The sequence below is a fragment of the Leptopilina boulardi genome, unplaced genomic scaffold (genome assembly GCF_019393585.1).
Source record: "Leptopilina boulardi isolate dan_hultmark-lab unplaced genomic scaffold, ZJU_Lbou_2.1 LbouV2_172, whole genome shotgun sequence".
NCBI lineage: Eukaryota > Metazoa > Arthropoda > Insecta > Hymenoptera > Figitidae > Leptopilina > Leptopilina boulardi.
In genome coordinates, this window is record NW_026137721.1 from 1,071,691 (window position 1) to 1,088,245 (window position 16,555).

General features: G+C 27.8%; 3 protein-coding genes across 3 annotated transcripts; 2 read left to right on the forward strand and 1 right to left on the reverse strand.

The window, feature by feature from the left end:
• Positions 1-28: 28 nt before the first annotated feature.
• LOC127277660 (uncharacterized) lies at positions 29-2,115 on the forward strand. Its single transcript, XM_051298966.1, has 5 exons — positions 29-238; positions 366-487; positions 1,344-1,465; positions 1,562-1,638; positions 1,864-2,115. The coding sequence occupies exons 1-5, from the start codon at positions 112-114 to the stop codon at positions 2,022-2,024; spliced, it is 609 nt and encodes a 202-aa protein (XP_051154923.1). The 5' UTR covers positions 29-111; the 3' UTR covers positions 2,025-2,115.
• Positions 2,032-6,346, reverse strand: LOC127277662 (uncharacterized). Its single transcript, XM_051298967.1, has 4 exons — positions 6,109-6,346; positions 5,941-6,025; positions 3,204-3,419; positions 2,032-2,384 (listed from the first exon to the last, which is right to left on the reverse strand). Exons 1-4 carry the CDS (start codon positions 6,127-6,129, stop codon positions 2,239-2,241), a joined length of 468 nt encoding a protein of 155 aa, XP_051154924.1. The 5' UTR covers positions 6,130-6,346; the 3' UTR covers positions 2,032-2,238.
• A 2,967-nt stretch (positions 6,347-9,313) lies between these two features.
• Positions 9,314-16,315, forward strand: LOC127277608 (uncharacterized). Its single transcript, XM_051298879.1, has 3 exons — positions 9,314-9,481; positions 11,002-11,095; positions 14,268-16,315. Exon 3 carries the CDS (start codon positions 14,275-14,277, stop codon positions 16,228-16,230), a length of 1,956 nt encoding a protein of 651 aa, XP_051154836.1. The 5' UTR covers positions 9,314-9,481; positions 11,002-11,095; positions 14,268-14,274; the 3' UTR covers positions 16,231-16,315.
• Positions 16,316-16,555: the final 240 nt, after the last annotated feature.

Sequence of the window (16,555 nt, forward strand, 5' to 3'; positions counted from 1 at the left end):
TAGTTGGATCATGCCCCAAGCTACAGAAAAATTCAATTTTCAGCCCTGTTCGGATATCGTCTGCTCCACCATCGAATAATTTAAAAGTTTTGACAGTTTAATTTTTAAAAGATGGATAAAATTTCGAAAATTCGAGAAAAACATCAGACTTCTGATGTGTCTGAGTTAACAGAAAAAATTATTGAAAATTTAAAACTAATGAAGAACGAGGACGATAAAAAGAAGCAAATTATTGAAGGTAAAAATTAATTGTAAATTCTCTTTTGTTATACCTATATAATATATTTATATAGACGTATTAAATCGCGAATCCCTATTAGAAACATTCTGTAATAATTTATGTTTATTTATTGTTGTTTTTACAGAACAGGAACTTGAGCTTCGAACAGTTTCATCGAAACTTACTTCACTTCTTAATGAAATGGATAAGTCAAATAGTGTTTTAGATGATAAAATTGATGAATTGAAAAAGTATAAGGAAGAAATTGTAAGTAAATACATAAAAATTTTGTATTTAATAAGTATTTTTCTTTTTTTGTTCGTTAAGAATTTTTCCTGAAATTTTTGCATATGTTTTCTTTTTTTAAATTAACGTTTATATATTTTTTTATTTATCGAAATAAATTTTGTTAAAGGATGTAAATTTTTTTTCTATCATTATTTAACATTTAAAATTATTATATATATTATTAAAATTTAAAAAAAAAATATTTTTGTCCATTTTGGAAATTTTTTTTTTGTAAAAATTTGACATTTTTAAAAATCAATAAGATTGATTGTTTAAAATCATTAAAAAAAAAAATTTATAAAAAATTTGTCGATGAAAAATAATGAAAATTGTGGAATAAGTTGAATTTTTAAAGAATCACCAGTAAAATTTAAACTAGTAAAAAAAAAATTTTCTGAACCTTAAATCACATTTCACTATGAAAAATAAAAAAAAGTAATTTTATTTTACAAATTTTTTTTATTTTCCAAAATTTCCATTTTTTGAAAAAATTTAAATTTTTCAAAATCCATACGCTCGATTATTTAAAATCATGAAAAAAAGCCTATAAAAAAAAATAGAAATAAAAAATAAAAATTGTGAGAGAAATTCAAATTTTTAGTTTTATTTAAAAAAAAAAATATTAACAAATTAATTTGTTTTTTAATTTTTCATATTATATTATAATTTTAAATACACTCAATACCTCAATACTCCCCTCAAATACTATTTTTCTTATTATAATTATAAATGTTAATTGTATTTGCTCAAAAAGATTTTATTTCCTTTGTATTTTTTTTTTGTTTTTCAATTTTTGTATTTGTTTATAAATTTGTTATAAATTAAACACTTATAGGAACTTCTAGATTCAGAATGTAAGCAAATCGAAGCAGAATCATTGAAATTGCAATTAAAAAGAGATTCATTAATTAATAAGAAGCCTAATCCCAAGGACCAAGCTACACTAGAGCAAGGAGTGTAAGTTTCTTTTTTTATTTACACAATTAAATCGAGTATGTTTATTTAATTGATAATAGTAAACACAAATAAACTAAAAATAAACATTCATTACAGAAACAAATTCCATCTGTTGAAACAACTTTCTGGAATTCGTTGGAATTTCGAAACATTGGAAGAAAATACAAGTGGCTGTATCCTTTTTCAAAATATAATTTTTTATTTCAAAAAAAAAGAAGAAATTTTTTTAACTTATTTCATTAAAATTAAATTTATTTAGAAAAAAATAAATATTTCTTTATAAACGAATTCTAAGAAAATAAAAATCAAGAAAATTTAACAGCAAATATTAATAAAATAAAGAATTTTTTATCACAAAAATTATTATAAAAACAGTTTCCTTAACTGTATATATGCAGATATACATAATAAGGATAAAAATTACATTCATGCTTTTGATTTTGATTCAAAAATACAGGATGAAAAATTAAGCAATGCATTATGGGAGGAAATTGAAAAATCAACAAATCCTCCAACATCAGAGACAAAAGGAAATAATGATAAATTAGAAAAAAAATAAAGAATCATTGTCTAATTAATAATATTATTTTATTAAAATAAAAATTCTTTTTCTATTTTTATATATAAATAAATGTATATAATGTATAATATATTGCGATTCTCTTTTTTAATTTAATACAAGTGTTGTCACTAATTCTTTCTTTTTTTTATCATCAAGATTATTAATACTTATCTTTTTTTTTTTTTTTTTTTTTTTTTTTAGACAAATCCTTTTAAGTTTTGCGTTTTTTCAATAACATAATAAGATAACAAAATACAAGATAAACTGTTAATAAGCTTAGAAGAATTATACCGACCGTGGTTGCGACAAAAAAGACCGAACATGACATTACCGTGGCACCAATAATAAAAATTGTCACTGAAAACAAATATATTTATTTTTTATTATTATTTATCTATCATTATCTATTTTATATTTTATTACTATTTTTTTATCAACATTTTTTTTTTTTGTCAGGATTTGGAAAGTTGAACAAATTTACAGAAAAAGTCAATTATATACTTTTTGTATGCGTAAAAAGTTTTAAAAAATATTTTGATATTTTGGTACTTTTTTTTCACTTTTCTCATGATTCGATTAATTTGTGAATGTAATATTGAAAAAATAATTTTTTACAATGTAATAACATTGATTGAATGTTGAAAGAAAATTTATTAGTTTATAAAAATTTTTTGTTAATATTCCTGAATTTCAATTTAATTAAATTTTATTCGATTCAAATTTTAAACAATCCAATTTTCAATACAATATAAATTTTAATTTAAATATCAAGTGATTCAACTTTCAATCAATTCTAATTTTTATTGATCAAAACAAAATTTATCAATTAAAATTTTAATCAAATGCAAATTGAATCGATCGAAACTTAAAGTTTTAGAAATTTCAATCTATATCTAAAGATTAATCAAATTTAATTTTAAATTAACGAAATTTTGATTTTAATTTATCAAAATTTTATTAAGTTTCAATTTATGTAAAATTTAATTTATTCAAATTTTAATATAAAATTGAAAAATTTATCCTTATAGCAACCCTGTTTTATGAAAATAAAAGGCCATTATATTTCACCTAAAGTCGTTGCGGCCTAAGTTTAAAAAAATCTTATAATTCGTAATAATTTAAATATTAAGTGAAATATAATCGATTGACCCTAAAATTAATTATTATTTGTCTTACCTTCAAGTATTATGAAACCTGTAACGACAAATGCAACACTGGCAATAATAAATAGAACAAAAGTAATTATGGGAAATGCAATTCCGCCCAATAAGACAGCTAACGAACCCCATGCAAGAAATGGATTAGTTTTGAAAAATTCAACTACTTTTTCAATGTACTCTTGAAATTCACGATCTTCGAGAATTTCATTATATCGCTGTTTAATTCCTGTACCTGAAATTGAAAAAAAAAAATAGAAATCAATTTGATTATTCACGATTGAGAAAAAAAAATGTTTTCATGCAAATTATTATTATTATTTTTACCTCCTTGAAGTTGGCTTCGACGCTAAGCGCCGAAAATTGTTTTTCGCAGAATCAAAAATATCAAAACATTTTTTAAAAAGGTTTTGGGTCCACACAATGCCTTGAGATGTATTTTTCAAGGTATTCTTTGGATTGAAAAATTAAAAAAAAATAATTTAAAATTTTTGATTCTGCGAAAAATAATTTTCGGCGCTGAGCGTCGAAGCCAACTTCAAGGAGGTTTATTTTTGATCTAAAAAATTTTTTTTAACATTTTTTGATCAATTGGGTAAATGCACTAATTGCGGCGCGATTCGAGTGAAAACACATTTGAAATAGAAAATTCGACATTTCTATTGTACCAATTACGGCGCGTTCATAAAAAATAACTATTATTACTATTATATTACCCAGATAGCACGTAAGCTTGCCGCGCAATATTGCCAACCTTGCATGGCAAGTTTGCCGCAAGCTTCAAATTTCCCACCTAACCCAAGCTTGCATGATAAGCTTGCCGAAATATTGCAGTGTAAGGTTACTGCAAGATTGCACAGTAAGATTATCGCAAGATTGCATGGTAAGCTTACCGAAAGATTGCAGTGTAAGGTTACTGCAAGATTTCATGGTAAGCTTACCGAAAGATAGATTGCAGTGTAAGGTTACTGCAAGATTGCATGGTAAGCTTACCGAAAGATTGCAGTGTAAGGTTGTTGCAAGATTGCACAGTAAGATTATCGCAAGATTGCTCAGTAAGCTTGCACGATAAGCTTGTCGCCAGGTTGGTGCAAGGTTGCCAAATAACCTTGCCCAATCAGCAGAGAAGTTTGCATTGAAAATGTGAATTATGCGCACTTGCAATCATAAGCACTTACGGCTGCGCAGTAAATTTTTTTGACCTCCCAGGAACTGGTGCTCAATGTATGTATACAAAAATAAATTTCCTTCCCCCCAAAAATTTTTTGTTATATTCCGCAAGCTTGCGCCAAGCTTGCCATAAGATTACCGAGCAAACTTGCATGGCAAGCTTGCTGCAAGTTTGCTGCAACCTTTTGTGTTGATTGGCAAGGTTATTTGGCAACCTTGCGGCAAGCTTAGGATGCAAGCTTACAAAGCAATCTTGCGATAATCTTACTGTGCAATCTTGCAATAACCTTACACTGCAATATTTCGGCAAGCTTACCATGCAAGTTTGGGTTAGGTGGGACATTTGAAGCTTGCTGCAAGCTTGTGGCAAACTAGCCATGTAAGGTTGGCAAATATTGCGCGGCAAGCTTGCCGCAAAGTTGCTGCAAGCTTACGTGCTATCTGGGTAAATATAACTGTTGCCAAATGATTAAAAAAAATTATTTCAATCTTTTTTTTTTGATACAATTACTTCTAAAGATGCACATTTAAACAATTATTAATTTTTAATTAAATTTGAGATCAAATTTTTTTCTCCGCCGCAATTGTAACATTTTTAAGATTTCCATTAGCTTCATTTTCGGCGGGCATAGTATCTTCAAAATACACGTAATTTTGGTCACTGCAATTGATACAAACGCGCCGCTTTGGAAAATTACGGTATTAGTTTTAATTTCTCATATTTGTTTAAATAATCGATTTTTATAAAGTTAAACATTTTTTTTATATCTTAATAATATAAGCTTTTAGTTTAATAAGTCTTTAATTGACTTTATAAAATAGAAATGTTGAATTTTCTATTTCAAAGGTGTTTTGACTCGAATCGCGCCGCAAATTGGTGCATTTATCCTATTTAGATATTGAAAAAAAATTGGACTTTATAAAAATCGATTATTGAAACAAATATGAGAAATTAAAATTAATATCGTAATTTTCTAAAGCGGCGTGTTTGTATCGGTTTCGGTGACCAAAATTACGTGTATATTTTGAAGATACTTTGCCCGCACCGAAATTGAAGCCATTCTTAAAAATGTTTCAATTGCGGCGCATAAAAAAAATATTTGATCTCAAATAATTAAATTAATAATTGTTTAAATGTGCATCTTTATAAGTAATTGTATCGAAAAGAAATTGAAATAATTTTTTTTTAATCATTTTGCAACAGTTATATTAAATATAATAGTAATAATAGTTATTTTTTATGGACGCGTCGTAATTGGTACACTTACTCTAATTATTCTTTAAAAAAAAATTTGGTTTTTTTTTGTGAGTGAAAAATATTTTACTTTTTCAATCTTTGATCATAAACGTTGTGAACTTCACCAAGAGTTTTTAATATTCAATCATTTTGTAAAAAAAAATTTCTAAAAATCTCTCAGAAAAATTTATCAATAAATAAATAATTATAAAAATATAAATTAATATATAATACAATTTTCTAATACATAATTATAATTTTCTAATATTGTTAACAATATAAACATTAACCTAAAAATAATAAAGGTTATGGATAATTTTTTTTTTTTATATAGAAATATATTTCTTACATAATTTTCCGATTCTTCCTTTGGTATGCATTTTTTGTTCATTCACTTTTGTATTATCTTGTTTGGGAAACGTAAATTGTTTCTCCTGTAAATATTGAATTTATTTGTTATTTCATAAAACAGTAAAAATTTTCATAAATTAAAAATCTAATATATGTATATATATACCAAAACTTCAATTGAATCCATTGTTAATTAAAAGAAAAGAAAAAATGTAACTCTATGATACATATTTATTTTTGTCTGTCACTTTTTTTTCCTCCTTCTAATTTCAATATATATTGTAATCATTCGACTCGCTTGACTTCACATTAAAATTGCGTATGCATACATTTTTGTTTACATAGATATATAAACGCAGGTTTCTTTTTATTTTCAGACGCAATTTCCAAAAAATGATGAGCAAAATCAATGTTTTCCATTGTAACTGATTTATGATTGTCTAAATATTATCCAATGAAAATAAGTTTCGCCTCAGTTATGTCCAATTTAAAATAAAGCGCGGGAAAAAATTTAAAAAATTCTTTAAAAAAAAATTTAAATAAAAAATTAATAGGTAGGTAGTACAAAATTTCAAATTTTTATAAGACTTGAAAAACAAGTTATCGAAAAATTTCGAAATGTGTCTCTTTTTTAAATTTTGTTATTACAATTAAAACTCCGTTATATTTATTCATAATAATATATTCTAATAGATTTTTTATGAAAAAAATATGTCATTAGCATATATATATATATACATTTTAGTTGTCGGTGACGCACACTTTCAGAATTTCTGTATTTTCCAGAACATTCTGAATAATTACTTATTTGTCTCACTTTACCCTAAAATTAAATTCACATTATGCTATTATGTTCTCTGATAACAAATCCTATTTATTTTCTTTATAAATTTTATTTTTTTACTACTTATAATATATTTAAATATTTTATCATTATAGTTAAAATTTTTCATTTTAATGAATTCTATTATATAATATTATATTTTTTTTGTGATTTTTCATCTTTTGAATTAGCATTTTTGACAAAATTTATTTTAAAAAGAATTTTACTGTGAAAATTTTTAGGTACTTAACTTTTATTTAATATTTATTGATAAATAAATCCTATACAGTCATTAGACCAGTTACAGGATTATCGTAGTACTAATTTATTACAATAGTATTATAATATAAAGATATAACAGATAAAGAAAAATGGTATTTGTAAATTATATAATTTACATAATACATATATATCTATATATAATAATTATACATACCTATTTTGAGTTTACGTTTGGCCAATTTCTAGAATTTAAAACTCTTATTAATATTTTATTATTTATTTTTTTAAATGTTATTTATGATTTTTATTAAGGGCATCCGGGAGAAAATAATGGTTTTGTAGATTTGTTCTCATTTGAAAAAGATAGAATATTTTAGGTTGTAATTTTTTGGAAATAATAGAGGAAGGTACTTCTCGGAATTTTGCATAATCTTGATAAATAATTATTGAAAAAAATATTTAAACATTGGCAAAAAGGGGTTTCGTAAATTTCTTCTCATCTTTAAAGGATAAAGTATTTCGAGTTGGCATTTGGAGGAATAATAGAGGAAGGGTTACTGAGTTCATCACACTTCTCCATTTTTGCAATAATATTGTGAGGAAATTATTTTATTAATAAAGATTTAAAGTGAAGTAATTTGGGGTAAGTTAATTCTCGCAAGGGAAAACACTTTTAGGTTAGGAATTTTTCCCGGATGGCCTTAATAATAATTTTTATTATTTTTAATTTTAAAAACAAAATTTATCTAATTTTTTAAATTTTCCTGCCAAAATTTGACCTACATTTAAGGTTATGTTCCTTTTTGGTTATTGTCCTCCAAATTTTGGCCTAAATTTTGAGGTTATGTTTGTTTCTTGGTCGTTTCCTAACAAAATAACATAACCTCAAAATTTAGGTTATTTTTGGCTGAAAATCCACCATCCCTTAACGAAATGGAGGGGAGGGGGCTTGCGGCAATATTCAGAGTCTTGAAACTAACATAACCTATAAATTCAGGTCATTTTTTGCGGGAAATTTACCCCCACCCTTCAACGAAGGGGTTGAATTGTAGCTATATTTAGAGCCTTGAAACGAACATAACCTCTAAATGTAGGTCATTTTCGTCATTTTTGGCGGGGGTGGTGGAAGGGGTAGAAGGGGGGAGGAGGGTGAAGACTTACGGCTATATTCACAGTCTTGAAACGAACATAACCTCTAAATGCAGGTAATTTTTGGCGGGATTGGAGGGAGGGGGAGGACTTGCGGCTATATTCACAGTCTTGAAACGAACATAACCTCTAAATTGAGGTAATTTTTGGCGTGATTGGAGGGAGGGGGAGGACTTGAGGCTATATTCAGAATCTTGAAACAACGGCGGCGTTGGCGGCGATATCTTTTTGTAATATATAGGTATATAGATAGACATATTTGTCAGAATTTTGTATTTTAAATAGGTACAAAAATAAATGAGAAAAGAATAGCAAAAAAAATTTCCATCTGATTACAGTTATAGTCTAGAACCCACATATGAGCCGCCGGAAAGTAAAACCACCCATTTGGTTTAGATTCATTATAGGGTCTTATAAACATTTTTGTAAAATAGTTTTACATTTCGTTTAACCGTTTAGAAAATATTATTATTTAATAATAAAAAATAATAATATTATAAATAATATTTTCTAAACGATTAAACGAAATGTATAAAACTATTTTACACAAATATTTATAAGACCCTAAAATGAACATTTTCTTCACTGAAAGTTTCTGTTTACTGAAAATTTTTCAGATAAACGATGAAGCCCTTGAAAATAGTAAAAATTAATTTTTACAATGTAAAAATTTTCAAAAAAAAAAATATTTACTTTTATCAAATGTTTGTTGTCTTAAGAATAGTTTAAACAATAACTCCTGTAAGTTTCATCAGAAACATTTCATAACTTTCTGTTATAAAACGATCGTTGAAGTAAAAAATGTTATTAAATTTTATAAATTAATTGATTAATTAAATTTAATTAATTTTATTAATTTTCATTAAAAATTCAGTTTTTTTGCATTTTTTTCGAAAATGGTAAATGATATCGATTTTTTTCATATGAAAATTTCAATATTTTTCAAATGTTGCATTATTATATGAAAATTGAGAAAATTAACTAACGCTCTCTGTTTCACCAATTTAACCATACCTACCCTAACTCCTGAATTTATTCGTTCAAGAATATAGGATTTTAATTACCTATTTTTTTCTGAAAATGACCACTTTTTAAATCCCCACTCTTCTATTTTTGTTAAACTTCTACTTTCTGAAAACCATCCTTCTTATTGTAACATGATTTAGTATTGAAAAGAACTCCAAATAAAATTGTTACTGTCGTTATAAGAGCTTTCGAACCAAAACTTTTCCATGTAAAAGCTCAATTTAAAATATTTACAAACTAATGTATTTTTATAATTGAACTTGTGAGGTGCTATTAATTTAATTGCCTTTTATTATTCTATTAATCGAAATGCATTCAGGTAATAAATAAACTAAATTTTTACAATTTAAAAATTAAAAAATATTTTCACTCTTATTTTAAATTAATATAAGAATGTAACGAATATTAAAGTGTGGAGTATGAAAAGTTTGAAAATGTGAAAGTAAGAAAATATGTTTAATAAGTTTTGATTAGTACATATTATTTGGAGACATTTTGAATAAACCACCCACATAGCACGACTTCTTGCTGTGAGGTTACTGTAAGGATATCTGTAGGGTTTGTAAGGTTACTGTGTAAGCCTGCAGTAAACTTGAGGTCATCTTAAAACTTCCGCCTTACAGTAAGCTTACACAGTAAAGCTAAGGTAAGCTTACACAGTAAGGTCATGGTAAGTTTACATGGTAAGGTTGTGGTAAGCTTAGACGGTAAGGTAGTTGTAAGCTTCCTTTAAGGTTACTGTAAGGTTGATGTAAGCTTACTGTAAACATAGAATGTTGTTAATAAATAAAATTTATTAATATTTATGCGCAGTAGTTTTCTATGGCACATACGGCTGCGCAGTAACTTTTATTTGACAAACCCTATTGGGGTTCATAAAGTACTTTACCAAATATATCATTTTTTATACAAAAAAATTTATAATATAATATATATTATAATATAATTATTTTTAATATATTTTCATATTACTTTATATTAACAGTAACCTTACATCAACCTTACAGTAACCTTAAAGGAAGCTTACAACTACCTTACCGTCTAAGCTTACCACAACCTTACCATGTAAACTTACCATGACCTTACTGTGTAAGCTTACCTTAGCTTTACTGTGTAAGCTTACTGTAAGGCGGAAGTTTTAAGATGACCTCAAGTTTACTGCAGGCTTACACAGTAACCTTACAAACCCTACAGATATCCTTACAGTAACCTCACACCAAGAAGTCGTGCTATGTGGGCATTGAATTTCGGAGCTGAATTTTAATTTTGAAAACAGATTGATTCGGATTACCTAATTCGGAATGAAATTTCAGGATAAAAATTCAGTTTGGATTTATTTGAAATGAAATTTCTAAAGGTATTAAAACTTAGCTTTGGAGTGAAACAGATTGATTCGTAGTGATCCGAAAAGAATTTTTTTTTATTGAATTACACAGATTTAACTAAACTCGGAAACAAATTTCGAAATGCCTCGGAATAATATATACTTACTTATCAAAACTGATTGAAGTTCAATAATCCGAAACTTTCGACAGAGAATTTTATAAATTTGAAAAAATCTCTTTTTAAAAACAAAATAAAAGATAAACTAAAATTATTATAAAATTAGTTAAACTATTATTACTTGCATAACTTTAAACTTTTAAAACATTTTTTATTAAATATGCTTTAAAGGAAGGAAAATGCCTAAGGAGAATAGATATCATGTGCCCTTAGGAAAAGATAATTTTAAAAGCATTAAAACTAAATTAAAATTTATCGACTTTTTCTTGCATGTATTTGTATTTAAACTTCTTAAAAAATTATTCTTAATGTAACATTTATTACTTTTCTTAATAGGATTTATGGTATCCTGAGCAATTAAAAAAAATCCAAATTGAGATTTGATATTCGACCTGTCTATATATATATATAAAGTGCAAGTGTAAAAAACGTAAGTCTTTATAAATATAAACATAAAAGTATAATTTAAAAATTGTATTGTAAACGTTTGTGCGGTTATTCTTAATTTATTCGAATGATTAAAATATTTTAAGAAGAATATAAACTTTTTTTAAAGTTTATGTTTACAATGTGTAATGTATAAACAATGAACGTAAATTTTTTCGCACTTGTCATTTGAATAAAAAATGTTAATTTTCTTTATGAAAATGGTAAATTGATATTATATGAAACTGGGTAACTCTATACGTTATTTGGCTTCAAGAATACTAATAATAATAAGTATAATTATAATAAAATAAAAAATAAGGTAAAAGCACCAGTACCTGGACAAAGCAAAACTTGGAACCAGTAGATGGGCAGTAGCAAAAAGAAATTAAAATAGCCCTCAAATTCAGTAAAAAAAATTTGAGATACTCTTTAGATAATTAGCTTTTAGGCAAAATAAAATTTATTAATTGTAGGAGTAAAAAAAATATAAAAAACAATTTCTCTAAAATCGCTGTCCAATTATGTCTGAATTGACTGTCCAAGTTAACCTACCACTTTATATGTTGTACCCCCAATAGTTGGACAAAGATTTAATTCAATTAACTCAATCAGTTTAATTAATTTAATTAATATAATTATAGTTTAATTATATTTTAGTTAAATTATTTAATTTATTAAATAATCAAAATAACTGAATAAATAAATTATTATTTAATTTACATATTTAATGGTCAACTTCTGGGTCTTATCATGTCCAACTACTACGGCTTTCGAAATACCATGTCCAACTTCTGCTGCAAATGTGCAATTTCATTATTTCATGATTTTAATTTAATTAAAACATCTAATGTTATTAATTTTGTCTAATTAGTATTTTTTAAAAGTAAATAAAACGAAAATACAAACATTTTATCAATTATATTGAATTATCTTAGTATAAAACACAAATAAATTTGAGACCCATTCAATATAGCGTCCAGGTACTGGTGCTTTTAGGTCTGAGCAGAATAGAAACGTAATCGTAAACGCAACCGCGGAAGAATAAGTTAGAGAAGGACAAACCATCTATCTATCCTTCTCTAACTCATTCTTCCGGTTGCGTTTACGATTACGATTCCGATTACGTTTATATTCTTCTCAGGCCTATAAGCATTATCTGAAATAAAAAATGATTTCGAGTTAAAATTTTCAAGAAATAATTTAGGAGGGTGCAAGGCATATGGCTGTTCTACTTCATTTACTATAACTTAACGCAAAAATAATAAAAATAAAGCAGTAAATAGTAAATAATGTATTTAATCATAGTTCATTCAGCGGCCACTTGCTCGAATTGGCGCTGTTTCCTGGAGCACTGAAGGCCAACGCAGAATAGAAACGTAACCGGAATCGTAATCGTAAACGCAACCGGAAGAATAAGTTAGAGAAGGACAAACAATCTATCTATCCTTCTCTAACTCATTCTTCCGGTTGCGTTTGCGATTACGATTCCGGTTACGTTTCTATTCTGCTCAGGCCTTGACACATTTACGCAACGTCTGCGTATGCGCCTCCATGTTTGTTTTCATTTTTGTTTAAAAATTAAACTTTTTAAACTTCCTTTTTTAAAAATTCAACGCAAAATTATGTTTTTCAGGAGAACAGCGATGTGCATTGTACCCAAATTTATCAATCCTAAAAATTTTAGCCCAAAATCTGTTTTTTCATTTTAGAGAATGTTTGGTTTTCGCAAAACCGTTTCCATGACAAGTTTCCATAATCGTTTTTTCCTCAGTAACGATAACATTAATATTGGCCACGAAACCCTAAGATGGAGACGCCATGCGCCTGATTCTCTCATATTTTTTATTTTTTTTTATTTATATATCAATTTACCATTTACAAAAAGAAAATGAAATTTTTTATTCAAATGACAAAGGCCAAAAAATTCCCATGGTTTGTTTACATTTCACAACTTGGACCTTTAGGTTGGTTTCCACTGCCCCCACTCGCCATTTTTTATCATTCTCGTCAACTACCGCACTCTGCTTTAGTGAAAATTTAGTAACTGGATAGTAGCTTTTAATTTTACCAATAACAGTCTAAGCAGAATAGAACCGTAATCGCAACCGAAAGAATGACTTAGAGAAGGATAGACATATTGTTTGTCCTTCTCTAACTCATTATTCCAGTTACGATCCTATTAGGTTTCTATATTCTACGTTGGCTTTTTCACGAGAGCAGGGTGCGGTAGTTAACGAGAATTATGACAAATGACGAGTGAGGACAATGGAAATCAACCGCCATTATATAAAGGATTCTACATAGGATACATGTAAGAAATTCTTAAGGCCAGGTGCAACTCGTCAAATGTAAATAAACATGAAAATGTACGTAATTATTGACAAATTTGCGACAGCCTTTTTTTAAATAGAAAATAAAAATTGTTCTTTTTCTATGTGAAAATGGAAAATTTATATATAAAACTACAGCCTGACACTGTATTTGACTAATAATATTAATAATATTAATAATTATAATAAAATGAAAATTACACTGAAACCACAATTTTCTCAAGGTTACGAAAAAATAACCATTTGAGTATATCTGACGCACGGACGAAGTAGACCGGAATGGAAGAAAGAATTGAGCCATTGGTTCTGACTTTCTGAGGCACGGACGTTGAGAACCTAGGTGGGAGAAATAGTGTGGAAAGGGGTAAAAGACCTAGTCTCTGTCCTCTGGTGGGGGTATAATTTCAGAATTTTACCCTTTCCAAGATGTGACCGTCCAATCGCTCAACTCTTTCTCCCACCTAGGTTCGCAACGTCCGTGCCTCAGATATACTTAAATGGTTTTTTTTCGAAACCTTGAAAAAATTGCTAATTCAGTGTACTTTTCATTTCATTATAATTATTAATATTATTCATATTATTAATCAAATACGGTGTCAGGCTGTAGTTTTATATATGAATTTTTCATTTTCACATAGAGAAAGAACAATTTTTATTTTCTATTTAAAAAAAGGCTGTCGCAAATTTGTCAATAATTACGTACATTTTCATGTTTGTTTACATTTGACAAGTTGCACCTGGCCTTAATAGAATTTACAATAGGGTATTGCACTTATTTCTTTAAATCAAAATTCATAATATATTGATTTTGAATATTTTCTTAAATAAAAATTTTTTTTCCAGATTAACCATGATTCAATTATTTTCCTGTATAATTTTTATGGTTGCTTTTACCATTTCAACCACTCAACAAGCGCCTGACCAATATCTTGATACAAAATTTAACAGAACAATGGGCATCTATTTTGAAAGGGTTGATCCACTGCAACACATCACTGGTATGTGGCGAGCAATGGTTTTTCTTGAAGTCGATAAATCAAAAAAATATTTGACATCCTGTGAAGAAAAATTAAAAATAGCATTAGATACATGCAAAAAGGCAAAAATGTTAGAATGCGAAAAAATATTGAATTATGAAAGACTAAGTCAAAAATATAAGCTTACAAAAAACTTACAAGAAATTTTGGACAACACAATCGAAGACCTCCGATATCATACTCAAATCCACAGTTATCATACTGCAAATAATCGTTCACCATCAATTATGAAAAGAAATAGACGCAATTTACCTTGGTTTGGAGTCGTTGGTAAAATTGCAGGACCCGCTTTTGGTGTTCTAAATTATGAAGACGGTGAACGTTATGATGAAGCCATAAAAGATTTGAATGAACATCAGAGAAATATCTCTAGACTCATGGGAGAGCAAGCACATATCATTCGTTCAGAATTATATCGGCTTCATGAGCGAGAAGAGCTGAGAGATAAAGAGCTAGACTCTATTAATCAGAATTTAAGCAAATTCACAGAAAAATTAAGTGATATAACAAGGTTTACCACAAATATGAATTTTCGCTTTAAATTGGAAGAATTTGTTCTCAAAATGGAACTTACATTTGACGAACATCAACGATCATTAAATCAGATTATAGAAATTCTTCGATCTGCACAGGATGGTAAACTTCATCCTGCCTTGCTCTCTAGAGAACAACTGTTAACAATGGCCAGAGAAGTATACGAGCAATTACCCGCAATGGAGTTTCCTACAAATCCACAACGAGTCAACATCATGGATCTTGTTCGAGTGTCTACAGTCTCCATTCGTCTCCATGGAAATAAATTGTTTGCTGCTCTAGATGTCCCACTTTTAGAAAGAGAACAATTCCAATTATATCAACTACATACATTACCTGTTAATCAAAGTACAATCAACAATTTAACGACAAGGGCATACATTGTACCAATAGATAAATTCCTTGCAACAGACGACAACAAACGAAGATACTCTTTCTGGTCTGAAAGTGATATACAAAAATGTATTCGATCAAATGGAAAACGAATGTGCCAAAGTATTCGTCCAATTTATGATTCATCAATTGTTCCCAGCTGTGAAATAGAACTCCTAAAAATAGTGAAACCAGCAAAGGATGTATTAAAAACATGCAACATCAGATTATCCCTTAATCAGCAACCTTTCTGGACAGCTTTATCTACATTGGGAGGTTGGTTATATTCCTTGATGGAATCTGAAGTAGCCTACATCACATGTAATGGTAACGCTGCTCAGGAAGCAAAACTTGAAGGAACAGGCATTCTGCAATTGTCAAAAGGATGTACTTTGAAAACCGATAGCGTGTCCTTGATGACACCAAAAATTCAAGACGACCCCCATGAGTATATATATTTACCACCATTTAATTTAAATGTGACAGATGTATTACCAAATTTTTCGGAAATTCAAGAACTAGGAATTTTCCATCAACAAATACCAATTTCCAAACATACAACCACCTGGAATAGCAAGGCATCAGATGCTACGCTTATGGATTTGGAAAATCAGTGGAAATTGTTAAGTCAACATGAAATCTCAACAAAAAGAAGCACAAATTTAAGTAAAACTGCCCTCGGAAGCTGTGGTCTACTGGCTATAATTATCATTATATTTTTACTACGAAATGTATTTTTGGAAATGTTTAGAAGCGTACGGATTTTTATAAGCAAAAAAAGAATGCATTCGAAAGCTCCCCCAACAATCATCTACGACCTCCCAAGGGTTCGACAATTTCAGCGATCTAAGAGCCTACATTGATAGTTGGGAACAGAAAGGGAGAACAACCATTTTCAGGAATAGTCGTAACGGAAAGGGATAAATAAATCACAGAAAATTATAAGGTATTAAAATAAGCTGCAACGCTTATTATTTTAATCCAATTTTGCTTATTTTAATGCCAAAATGGATTAAAATAACAAAAATTGGATTAAAATAATAAGCGTTGCAGCTTATTTTAATGCCTTTTAATTTTCTGTGATTCTATAGCAAAGTGGCATGATTATTTTCCCCATTCTAAAATCAAAATTTACAATTAGTTAATATATAAGAAATTCTTCGATATGAAAATTAAGCTCATCATAAA